We start from the raw sequence: 12,301 nt of genomic DNA, 5'->3' as shown, positions 1-12,301 counted from the left end.
TGGGACGGTTAACAGATTAAATCCTACAAAGTGGCGGCTTTGCTCTAAGGACAGATGTTAGCAGTGGGTCTTCTACAGCAGAGACCCTAAATGCATGTGGCATGCTATCTTTGTTTTGAACTCTGCTACTGCTTTGTAAACATCCTGCATCATCCTCTTGTGCTCCGTTTTGCCAGGACAAATGATGTAAGAGGAGGAGGGTTCAGATGGTCTCTTAGCAACATAATATTGATGAATTGATGAATTGATTAAATGACGGGATAGAAAAGCTCCGTAAATCATCTGAAAGGTCAGAAATCCATCACAGAGATACACAGCAGCATTTCTGGTGGCAGTAGAGGTGGACCTGGGGATCTGATGGTGGTTTAAGGGTTAATCCTCAATGTGATGAAGGATGATGACGTGTTAGACTTTGTTTCCCGTTCTTTCCAGTGTGATGTCCTACCAGACCTTACCCAGGAACATGCCCAGCCACCGTGCACAGATTGTGCCCCGCTACCCTGAAGGCTATCGCACACTGCCTCGTAACGCCATGATGAGGCCAGACAGTATCTGCAGCGTGGCGGGCTCCGTGTATGACCGTGCGCTCCGCCCAGCCTCCACCGTCAGCACGGCAGAGAAGAGGAGGTCGATGAGAGACGACACCATGTGGCAACTGTATGAGTGGCAGCAAAGGCAGGCCTTCTCCAGGCAGAGTCTGGCCCAGCCAACAGGTGGACACAGATTATCAGCTCCTAACAGCTTATCATGTATCTTTTAATGAAGGAAAATAAGCATGTTGTTATGGTAACGGGATATTGTTATGCAAATTGTGATTGTTCGACAGAGCATTTAAAGTCTCCACTGTCTCACTTTGTCTTCTGCCTTCAGCTGTGGGTCATTACGGCACGCTGCCCAGCACAAAGACCATGGCCAACATCTCGGAACACGCCGTGGGACAGTCCATCCCCTCCTCCCCCTCCCACGGCTCCCTGGCTCTCTGTAGCACTTTCTCCCCCCCACGCCAGCAGCTGGCTCACAACCCCAGTAACTCACACTCAGAGGCGTCATCACCTGTCCTCCGAGGGGACGTCACTTTGGACCGCAGGCACAGGGCACACCTCGCCAAGGTAGGAACACACAATCCAGATGAGAACAAACACACGACACACACACAGACAGACAGGAAGTTTAGCTTCTCCTGAGCTGAAAGCTGCATCACTGAAGGGTTTGATCACCGAAGACTGACAATGAAGCAGCGTTGTCATCCTGAAGGAGGACATCCTTCAATGTTTGGATTTATAGCAGTACTCATCCGCAAACAAAGTTCTAAACCTGTAGAAATGTTTGCATGCAGACCCACCACGGTTGTCGCTGTGCGAGCTGCATGCAGACCCACCACGGTTGTCGCCGTGCGAGCTGCATGCAGGCCCACCACGGTTGTCGCCGTGCGAGCTGCATGCAGACCCACCACGGTTGTCGCCGTGCGAGCTGCATGCAGACCCACCACGGTTGTCGCCGTGCGAGCTGCATGCAGGCCCACCACGGTTGTCGCCGTGCGAGCTGCATGCAGGCCCACCACGGTTGTCGCCGTGCGAGCTGCATGCAGACCCACCACGGTTGTCGCCGTGCGAGCTGCATGCAGACCCACCACGGTTGTCGCCGTGCGAGCTGCATGCAGACCCACCACGGTTGTCGCCGTGCGAGCTGCATGCAGACCCACCACGGTTGTCGCCGTGCGAGCTGCATGCAGGCCCACCACGGTTGTCGCCGTGCGAGCTGCATGCAGGCCCACCACGGTTGTCGCCGTGCGAGCTGCATGCAGGCCCACCACGGTTGTCGCCGTGCGAGCTGCATGCAGGCCCACCACGGTTGTCGCCGTGCGAGCTGCATGCAGGCCCACCACGGTTGTCGCCGTGCGAGCTGCATGCAGGCCCACCACGGTTGTCGCTCTGCGAGCTGCATGCAGGCCCACCACGGTTGTCGCCGTGCGAGCTGCATGCAGACCCACCACGGTTGTCGCCGTGCGAGCTGCATGCAGGCCCACCACGGTTGTCGCCGTGCGAGCTGCATGCAGACCCACCACGGTTGTCGCCGTGCGAGCTGCATGCAGGCCCACCACGGTTGTCGCTCTGCGAGCTGCATGCAGACCCACCACGGTTGTCGCTGTGCGAGCTGCATGCAGGCCCACCACGGTTGTCGCCGTGCGAGCTGCATGCAGGCCCACCACGGTTGTCGCCGTGCGAGCTGCATGCAGGCCCACCACGGTTGTCGCTCTGCGAGCTGCATGCAGACCCACCACGGTTGTCGCCGTGCGAGCTGCATGCAGGCCCACCACGGTTGTCGCTGTGCGAGCTGCATGCAGGCCCACCACGGTTGTCGCCGTGCGAGCTGCATGCAGGCCCACCACGGTTGTCGCCGTGCGAGCTGCATGCAGGCCCACCACGGTTGTCGCCGTGCGAGCTGCATGCAGGCCCACCACGGTTGTCGCTCTGCGAGCTGCATGCAGGCCCACCACGGTTGTCGCCGTGCGAGCTGCATGCAGGCCCACCACGGTTGTCGCCGTGCGAGCTGCATGCAGGCCCACCACGGTTGTCGCCGTGCGAGCTGCATGCAGGCCCACCACGGTTGTCGCTCTGCGAGCTGCATGCAGACCCACCACGGTTGTCGCTGTGCGAGCTGCATGCAGGCCCACCACGGTTGTCGCTGTGCGAGCTGCATGCAGGCCCACCACGGTTGTCGCTGTGCGAGCTGCATGCAGGCCCACCACGGTTGTCGCTGTGCGAGCTGCATGCAGGCCCACCACGGTTGTCGCTCTGCGAGCTGCATGCAGGCCCACCACGGTTGTCGCTGTGCGAGCTGCATGCAGGCCCACCACGGTTGTCGCTCTGCGAGCTGCATGCAGGCCCACCACGGTTGTCGCCGTGCGAGCTGCATGCAGGCCCACCACGGTTGTCGCTCTGCGAGCTGCATGCAGACCCACCACGGTTGTCGCTCTGCGAGCTGCATGCAGGCCCACCACGGTTGTCGCCGTGCGAGCTGCATGCAGGCCCACCACGGTTGTCGCCGTGCGAGCTGCATGCAGGCCCACCACGGTTGTCGCCGTGCGAGCTGCATGCAGGCCCACCACGGTTGTCGCTCTGCGAGCTGCATGCAGGCCCACCACGGTTGTCGCTCTGCGAGCTGCATGCAGGCCCACCACGGTTGTCGCCGTGCGAGCTGCATGCAGGCCCACCACGGTTGTCGCCGTGCGAGCTGCATGCAGGCCCACCACGGTTGTCGCCGTGCGAGCTGCATGCAGGCCCACCACGGTTGTCGCTCTGCGAGCTGCATGCAGGCCCACCACGGTTGTCGCCGTGCGAGCTGCATGCAGGCCCACCACGGTTGTCGCCGTGCGAGCTGCATGCAGGCCCACCACGGTTGTCGCCGTGCGAGCTGCATGCAGGCCCACCACGGTTGTCGCCGTGCGAGCTGCATGCAGGCCCACCACGGTTGTCGCTGTGCGAGCTGCATGCAGGCCCACCACGGTTGTCACAGCTGGATATTTAACGAATCTGTTCACCTGATCTAATCAGCTTCTCTTCTGCAGTACGGATTAAACCCTGAACGTCGCTCCATAGCAGCCAGCGCTCCTCAAAACATCACTGCACAGTCACTGCAAGGGAAGACGGTGAGGCTGCACACACACAACCATACACACTTAAAAACACAGAACACACACAAACATGCATGTTTGCTGTACAAAAAGCATCACATAGAAGAGTGAGGACTGTTGAAGCAGGCAGTGTGTGTGTGTCTGAATCAGTAAACACAACACACACTGCAGACTAATGTAGACTAATGTCTACATTCCTGCTTTTACATACGTTGTGAGTTTGTTTGTTCCAGCTGTTGTCAAACGTAACGTCCACTTTGACCTGCTGTTAGTCAACACATCCACCAGGGGGCGATGAAGCGCTTCACTACAAACACCATGACTTTCTCAGGAGGAGACGTTACAGCAGGCAGTGCAGCAGAGATCAGTGGTCTGAGCGGCCATTAAACACATCTCAGCTTTTTCTTTTTTGTTCCTTCGCTGGTTGATGTCAGCTGTCCTGCTCAACGCTGCCTCTGTGGCTTGTGGTGGTACTGCTCCAGGTACGCTTCAGGACGTCTCAGGGAGACCAGTTCTTAGCATCAGACTAAAAAGGCCATGTTCAGACTGGAGGTGTGAGATCCCCCCTGGTTCCCCGCGGAGGCCTGGTCCCTGTGTGGTCTCCAGGATGGAGAGGAAAACCTGTTTCCTGTGAGAAACAGCTGCTTCTCCAGGTTCCAGATGTTCATCCACACACTGCACAATGAGCTGTCTTCTCTCTGCACCCGTTTCACGTGTGGTGGTCCGTGCTCGGTCCTCCATCTGAGGTGTTTTTCAGGCCGTCTCATGTCGTCACTCCTATGACGATGATGATGTAACGTGTTTAAACTGAGCGTCCTGCAGCTCCAGTTCTGTAATGGTTCCCGTTAGGCGACAGAAGGCATTACTGGTGTGGTTGTTGTTCCGCAGCCCGAGGAGCTGACCCTGCTGCTGATCAAACTCCGCCGGCAGCAGGCGGAGCTCACCAGCCTGAGAGAACACACAGTAGCTCAGCTGATGGCCCTGGGCCTGGAGGGGCCCAACGCCAAGGTCAGCACTGACTCTGTACGTGTGTGTGTGTGTGTGTGTGTGTGTGTGCATGCACTCGTGTGCTTCCCCAGCCCGCTCTGAACATCCATGTTGTGTGTTTGTGTGTCTGTCCTGGATGGCAGTAACACCAGAATGAGCTGCAGTGTCTGCTGTTTGGGACGCTCACACCGGTTTAAAGTTCATTATTCCCGCTCTGATGTAAGGATGATGTCATTGCTCGGTTATGTCATCATCGAGGTGGTGGCAGGTTTGGTTTCTTCCCATACACCAACATTTCCCTCAGTCCCGGATCTGTCCTCTGGTGTGTCGGCTGAGCTTGTGCATGATGCTGGTATGAAGCAGCCTCTGTCTGAAGTCTGTCAGCATGTCCGACCATGTGCAAAGTGTGCTGTTGCCTCCAAACGTTGGCTTCTCGGTGCGGGTTCTTCTTCCTCTCCACCTCCAGCCGTGCATGTCAGCTGAGCGTGGACGCATGGCACCATGCGACGAGCGCCTGCAGCTTCCTGTGCTTCACGTTGAGCTAACCGCTGCTTGTGTGTTAACAGAAGCATGAAATGTGTGTGTACGCTGGAACATTTCTGATGTTTAAAAATGGGCTTTATTCATTCTTAAAGCTTCTTTTAACGTGCATGAGAAGTCATCTGGATGAGACGACAGAGTGATGATATGAATTTATATTTATTGTTTTTTTATGATTATTTCTGAGCTGCTGAAGCAGAATCTGTCTGTTTCCTGCTTCGGCTGCATCGGCTGAGCGGTTCCCCTTTCACTGCTGCTTTCCAACTGATTGGAGAAACTTCCTCCATGTTGGACCAGTTCTTATCAAGTATTGTTCATTCAGCAGTCACCTCAGCCTCAGGAAAACAAGAAATGCATCATGTCAGCAAACATCACATCTTCCTCTTTCTGTTCTGCGAGTAAAATACATTACATTTCCATGGAAAGCAGTCCTTCTGGCGCTAGCAAGCTAAACGCCTCCTCTCCAGATGTCAGGCCCGGCAGAACCGAGGCTTTGTCCATAAACATGCAGACGAGCAAGAAGAAGAAGTTGAGTAATTCTGTGGCGAGAAGCTGAAGTCTATCTCAGACCTGGCAACACACCAACTGCAGTACCAGCAGTACCAGCAACACCAGCAGTACCAGCAACACCAGCAGTACCAGCAACACCAGCAGCACCAGCAGTACCAGCAACACCAGCAACACCAGCAGTACCAGCAACACCAGCAACACCAGCAGTACCAGCAACACCAGCAGTACCAGCAGCACCAGCAGCACCAGCAGTACCAGCAACACCAGCAGCACCAGCAACACCAGCAGTACCAGCAACACCAGCAGTACCAGCAGTACCAGCAGTACCAGCAACACCAGCAGTACCAGCAACACCAGCAGCACCAGCAACACCAGCAGTACCAGCAACACCAGCAGTACCAGCAACACCAGCAGTACCAGCAGTACCAGCAGCACCAGCAGTACCAGCAGTACCAGCAGTACCAGCAACACCAGCAGTACCAGCAGTACCAGCAGTACCAGCAACACCAGCAGTACCAGCAGCACCAGCAGCACCAGCAGTACCAGCAACACCAGCAGTACCAGCAACACCAGCAGTACCAGCAGCACCAGCAACACCAGCAGTACCAGCAACACCAGCAGCACCAGCAGTACCAGCAGTACCAGCAGTACCAGCAACACCAGCAGCACCAGCAACACCAGCAGTACCAGCAACACCAGCAGTACCAGCAGTACCAGCAGTACCAGCAACACCAGCAGTACCAGCAACACCAGCAGTACCAGCAGCACCAGCAACACCAGCAGTACCAGCAACACCAGCAGTACCAGCAACACCAGCAGCACCAGCAGTACCAGCAGTACCAGCAACACCAGCAGCACCAGCAACACCAGCAGTACCAGCAACACCAGCAGTACCAGCAGTACCAGCAACACCAGCAGTACCAGCAGTACCAGCAACACCAGCAGTACCAGCAACACCAGCAGTACCAGCAGTACCAGCAACACCAGCAGTACCAGCAGTACCAGCAACACCAGCAGTACCAGCAACACCAGCAGCACCAGCAGTACCAGCAACACCAGCAGTACCAGCAGTACCAGCAACACCAGCAGTACCAGCAGCACCAGCAACACCAGCAGTACCAGTAACACCAGCAGCACCAGCAACACCAGCAACACCAGCAACACCAGTAACACCAGCAGTACCAGTAACACCAGCAGTACCAGCAACACCAGCAGTACCAGCAACACCAGCAACACCAGTAACACCAGCAACACCAGCAACACCAGCAACACCAGCAACACCAGCAGCACCAGCAGTACCAGCAGTACCAGCAACACCAGCAACACCAGCAGTACCAGCAACACCAGCAGTACCAGCAGTACCAGCAACACCAGCAGTACCAGCAGTACCAGCAACACCAGCAACACCAGCAACACCAGTAACACCAGCAACACCAGCAACACCAGTAACACCAGCAGTACCAGCAGTACCAGCAGTACCAGCAACACCAGCAGTACCAGCAGTACCAGCAGTAACAGCAGTACCAGCAACACCAGCAACACCAGCAGTACCAGCAGCACCAGCAACACCAGCAGTACCAGCAGTACCAGCAACACCAGCAGTACCAGCAGTACCAGCAGCACCAGCAACACCAGCAGTACCAGCAGCACCAGCAACACCAGCAGTACCAGCAGTACCAGCAGCACCAGCAACACCAGCAGTACCAGCAGCACCAGCAGTACCAGCAGCACCAGCAACACCAGCAGTACCAGCAGTACCAGCAACACCAGCAACACCAGCAGTACCAGCAACACCAGCAGTACCAGCAGTACCAGCAGCACCAGCAACACCAGCAGTACCAGCAGTTCCAGCAGTACCAGCAACACCAGCAACACCAGCAGCACCAGCAACACCAGCAGTACCAGCAGTACCAGCAACACCAGCAGTACCAGCAGCACCAGCAACACCAGCAGTACCAGCAGCACCAGCAACACCAGCAGTACCAGCAGTACCAGCAGTACCAGCAGTACCAGCAACACCAGCAACACCAGCAGTACCAGCAGCACCAGCAACACCAGCAGCACCAGCAACACCAGCAGTACCAGCAACACCAGCAGCACCAGCAACAGCAGCAACACCAGTAACACCAGCAGTACCAGCAACACCAGCAGTACCAGCAGTACCAGCAACACCAGCAGTACCAGCAGTACCAGCAACAGCAGCAACACCAGTAACACCAGCAGTACCAGCAACACCAGCAGTACCAGCAGTACCAGTAACACCAGCAGTACCAGCAGTACCAGCAGTACCAGCAGCACCAGCAACACCAGCAGCACCAGCAGCACCAGCAACACCAGCAACACCAGCAGTACCAGCAGCACCAGCAACACCAGCAACACCAGCAGTACCAGCAGCACCAGCAACACCAGCAGTACCAGCAGTACCAGCAACACCAGCAGTACCAGCAGTACCAGCAACAGCAGCAACACCAGTAACACCAGCAGTACCAGCAACACCAGCAGTACCAGCAGTACCAGTAACACCAGCAGTACCAGCAGTACCAGCAGTACCAGCAGCACCAGCAACACCAGCAGCACCAGCAGCACCAGCAACACCAGCAACACCAGCAGCACCAGCAACACCAGCAGTACCAGCAGCACCAGCAACACCAGCAGCACCAGCAGCACCAGCAACACCAGCAGCACCAGCAACACCAGCAGCACCAGCAGCACCAGCAACACCAGCAACACCAGCAGTACCAGCAGCACCAGCAACACCAGCAGTACCAGCAACACCAGCAACACCAGCAGTACCAGCAGCACCAGCAACACCAGCAGTACCAGCAGCACCAGCAGTACCAGCAGTACCAGCAGCACCAGCAGCACCAGCAGCACCAGCAGCACCAGCAGTACCAGCAGCACCAGCAGCACCAGCAACACCAGCAACACCAGCAACACCAGCAACACCGGCAGTACCAGCAACACCAGCAGCACCAGCAACACCAGCAGCACCAGCAGTACCAGCAGCACCAGCAGCACCAGCAACACCAGCAACACCAGCAACACCAGCAACACCGGCAGTACCAGCAACACCAGCAACACCAGCAGTACCAGCAGTACCAGCAGCACCAGCAACACCAGCAGCACCAGCAACACCAGCAGCACCAGCAGTACCAGCAGCACCAGCAACACCAGCAACACCAGCAACACCAGCAGTACCAGCAACACCAGCAACACCAGCAGTACCAGCAACACCAGCAGCACCAGCAGTACCAGCAGCACCAGCAACACCAGCAACACCAGCAGTACCAGCAACACCAGCAACACACCAGCAGCACCAGCAGCACCAGCAGCACCAGCAACACCAGCAACACCAGCAGTACCAGCAACACCAGCAACACACCAGCAGCACCAGCAACACCAGCAGTACCAGCAGCACCAGCAACACCAGCAACACCAGCAGTACCAGCAGTACCAGCAACACCAGCAACACCAGCAGTACCAGCAGTACCAGCAGCACCAGCAGCACCAGCAACACCAGCAACACCAGCAGTACCAGCAGCACCAGCAGTACCAGCAGCACCAGCAGCACCAACAACACCAGCAACACCAGCAACACCAGCAGTACCAGCAGCACCAGCAACACCAGCAACACCAGCAACACCAGCAGCACCAGCAGCACCAGCAGCACCAGCAGCACCAGCAGCACCAGCAGCACCAGCAACACCAGCAACACCAGCAGTACCAGCAACACCAGCAACACCAGCAGTACCAGCAGCACCAGCAGCACCAGCAGCACCAGCAGCACCAGCAACACCAGCAGTACCAGCAGCACCAGCAGCACCAGCAGCACCAGCAACACCAGCAACACCAGCAACACCAGCAGTACCAGCAGCACCAGCAACACCAGCAACACCAGCAACACCAGCAGTACCAGCAACACCAGCAGTACCAGCAGCACCAGCAGCACCAGCAGCACCAGCAACACCAGCAGTACCAGCAGCACCAGCAACACCAGCAGTACCAACAGTACCAGCAACACCAGCAACACCAGCAGTACCAACAGTACCAGCAACACCAGCAGTACCAGCAGCACCAGCAACACCAGCAGTACCAGCAGCACCAGCAGCACCAGCAGTACCAGCAGCACCAGCAGCACCAGCAACACCAGCAGCACCAGCAACACCAGCAGCACCAGCAACACCAGCAGCACCAGCAACACCAGCAACACCAGCAGTACCAGCAACACCAGCAGTACCAGCAGTACCAGCAACACCAGCAACACCAGCAGCACCAGCAGCACCAGCAGCACCAGCAGCACCAGCAACACCAGCAGTACCAGCAACACCAGCAATACCAGCAACACCAGCAGTACCAGCAACACCAGCAACACCAGCAGTACCAACAGTACCAGCAGTACCAGCAGTACCAGCAGCACCAGCAACACCAGCAGTACCAGCAACACCAGCAGTACCAGCAACACCAGCAACACCAGCAGTACCAGCAGTACCAGCAACACCAGCAGTACCAGCAACACCAGCAACACCAGCAGTACCAGCAACACCAGCAACACCAGCAGTACCAGCAGCACCAGCAGCACCAGCAGCACCAGCAACACCAGCAGTACCAGCAGCACCAGCAGCACCAGCAACACCAGCAGTACCAGCAGCACCAGCAGCACCAGCAGTACCAGCAGTACCAGCAGTACCAGCAGTACCAGCAGCACCAGCAGCACCAGCAACACCAGCAGCACCAGCAACACCAGCAGTACCAGCAACACCAGCAACACCAGCAGTACCAACAGTACCAGCAGTACCAGCAACACCAGCAGTACCAGCAACACCAGCAACACCAGCAACACCAGCAGTACCAGCAACACCAGCAACACCAGCAACACCAGCAGTACCAGCAACACCAGCAACACCAGCAACACCAGCAGTACCAGCAGTACCAGCAACACCAGCAGCACCAGCAGTACCAGCAGCACCAGCAACACCAGCAGTACCAGCAACACCAGCAGCACCAGCAGTACCAGCAACACCAGCAGCACCAGCAGCACCAGCAGCACCAGCAGCACCAGCAGAACCAGCAGTACCAGCAGTACCAGCAGTACCAGCAACACCAGCAGCACCAGCAGCACCAGCAGTACCAGCAGTACCAGCAGTACCAGCAGCACCAGCAGCACCAGCAGCACCAGCAACACCACCAGCACCAGCAACACCAGCAGCACCAGCAGCACCAGCAACACCAGCAGTACCAGCAGTACCAGCAACACCAGTAACACCAGCAGTACCAGCAGTACCAGCAACACCAGTAACACCAGCAGTACCAGCAGTACCAGCAACACCAGTAACACCAGCAGCACATCCTGATCAGACATGATGGAAACTGGGGATGAGCTACTGGTCTGACTGGAGAGACAGGAACTGGTTGTGTTGAACTGGGATCTTTGGAGGAGACCACACCCTTCCCAGTCGTTTCCCTTCCTCACTTAATCTTCTTTTTCTTCTTTTTCTTCTTCTTCTTCTTCTCTTTCTTCTGTGGCGGCTGCAGACTGATGTTCTTTCTCACCACCTCCAGCGGAGCCTGCTTTACCTGGACACCCAGGTGAGGACGTGTCTCTGTGTCTGTCCTCCTTCAGGGAACGCCGGCAGCAGGCGGATCCCCGGCTAGTTTCTCTCTCAGCTGATTGGCTGGTTATGTGTGTGTATGTGTGTGATGCTGCTGTGTGTGTGTGTATGTGTGTGATGCAGCTGTGTGTGTGTGTTCCTGCTCAGTGGTCCTGATGCTGGAAAACCATGACAGCAGTTCAGATCCAGAATCATCACACCTGTTTCCTATGGTCAGACTGGTCAGACTGGCTCTGTGTGGTGTGGTCAGACTGGGAGCCTTTCTCCACACAGTCCAGTCGGACTGGGTTTGTTGGGACGATTCCACGTTCCGTCATGTTGAAGTCCAGTGATGATGTCATGCAGCCACAGGCTGATATCATCATCCTGTCAGGTCACATGATCAGACTCAGACATGTTATCATCTGATGCAGCAACACGGAGCAGCTTCTGGCCAGTAACATAACTGGTTTAACTGGGAACAGATCAGTAACATAACTGGGTGTAAAAGGAGGATTTCAGACTCTATCAGATGGAAAGATGGACAGAGGTTTACTAGTATGAGCCAAACTGGATCTAAACATCCAGAAAAAGGTTCCTCAGACTCCTCCATCTACAGTGGAGAACATCATCAGAAGATCCAGAGAACCAGGAGAAATTTCTGTATGCAGAGGACAAGACCAAACGTCAACACTGGTTGCTTGTGGTTAGAATAATCAGAGTTGATGAAATTCTCTGTGGACAGCATGGACGGCGTGTCCTGCAGACTAAAGAGGAGAGGGAGCATCCAGCTTGTTATCAGCCTGCATCTCTGATGGGATGGGGTTGCATTAGTGCCGATGGCGTGGGCAGCTTCCACATCTGGGAAGCTCCATCAATGCTGGAACATCTGCTCCCATCCAGACAACGTCTCTTTCAGGGAAGACCTTGCAGGTTCCACCAGACTGAACCACATTCTGATGGTGGAACAGGAGAACTGGTCAGCTGCAGTCCAGCAGACAAGATGCTAATGATGCTAACGATGCTAAACACCACCTGGAAG

The 12,301-nt window shown here is 56.3% G+C and overlaps 1 protein-coding gene across 1 annotated transcript in view; it reads left to right on the top strand.

Moving 5' to 3' along the window:
- The window catches only part of LOC306773315 (pleckstrin homology domain-containing family A member 5-like), a gene marked incomplete at its 3' end in the record, with an annotated part of 258,991 nt that overhangs the window by 162,317 nt on the left and 84,373 nt on the right, over positions 1–12,301 (top strand). Inside the window, exons 11-15 of the mRNA XM_079263105.1 lie at positions 433–713; positions 871–1,109; positions 3,569–3,649; positions 4,523–4,642; positions 11,204–11,257. Of these exons, the coding sequence (XP_079119231.1) occupies positions 433–713; positions 871–1,109; positions 3,569–3,649; positions 4,523–4,642; positions 11,204–11,257 (775 nt within the window). The remainder of the gene's footprint in view (positions 1–432; positions 714–870; positions 1,110–3,568; positions 3,650–4,522; positions 4,643–11,203; positions 11,258–12,301) is intronic.

Source organism: Telmatherina bonti, assembly GCF_933228915.1.
Source record: "Telmatherina bonti genome assembly, chromosome: 23".
Lineage (NCBI taxonomy): Eukaryota > Metazoa > Chordata > Actinopteri > Atheriniformes > Telmatherinidae > Telmatherina > Telmatherina bonti.
This window is presented reverse-complemented; position numbering and strand designations above follow the sequence as displayed.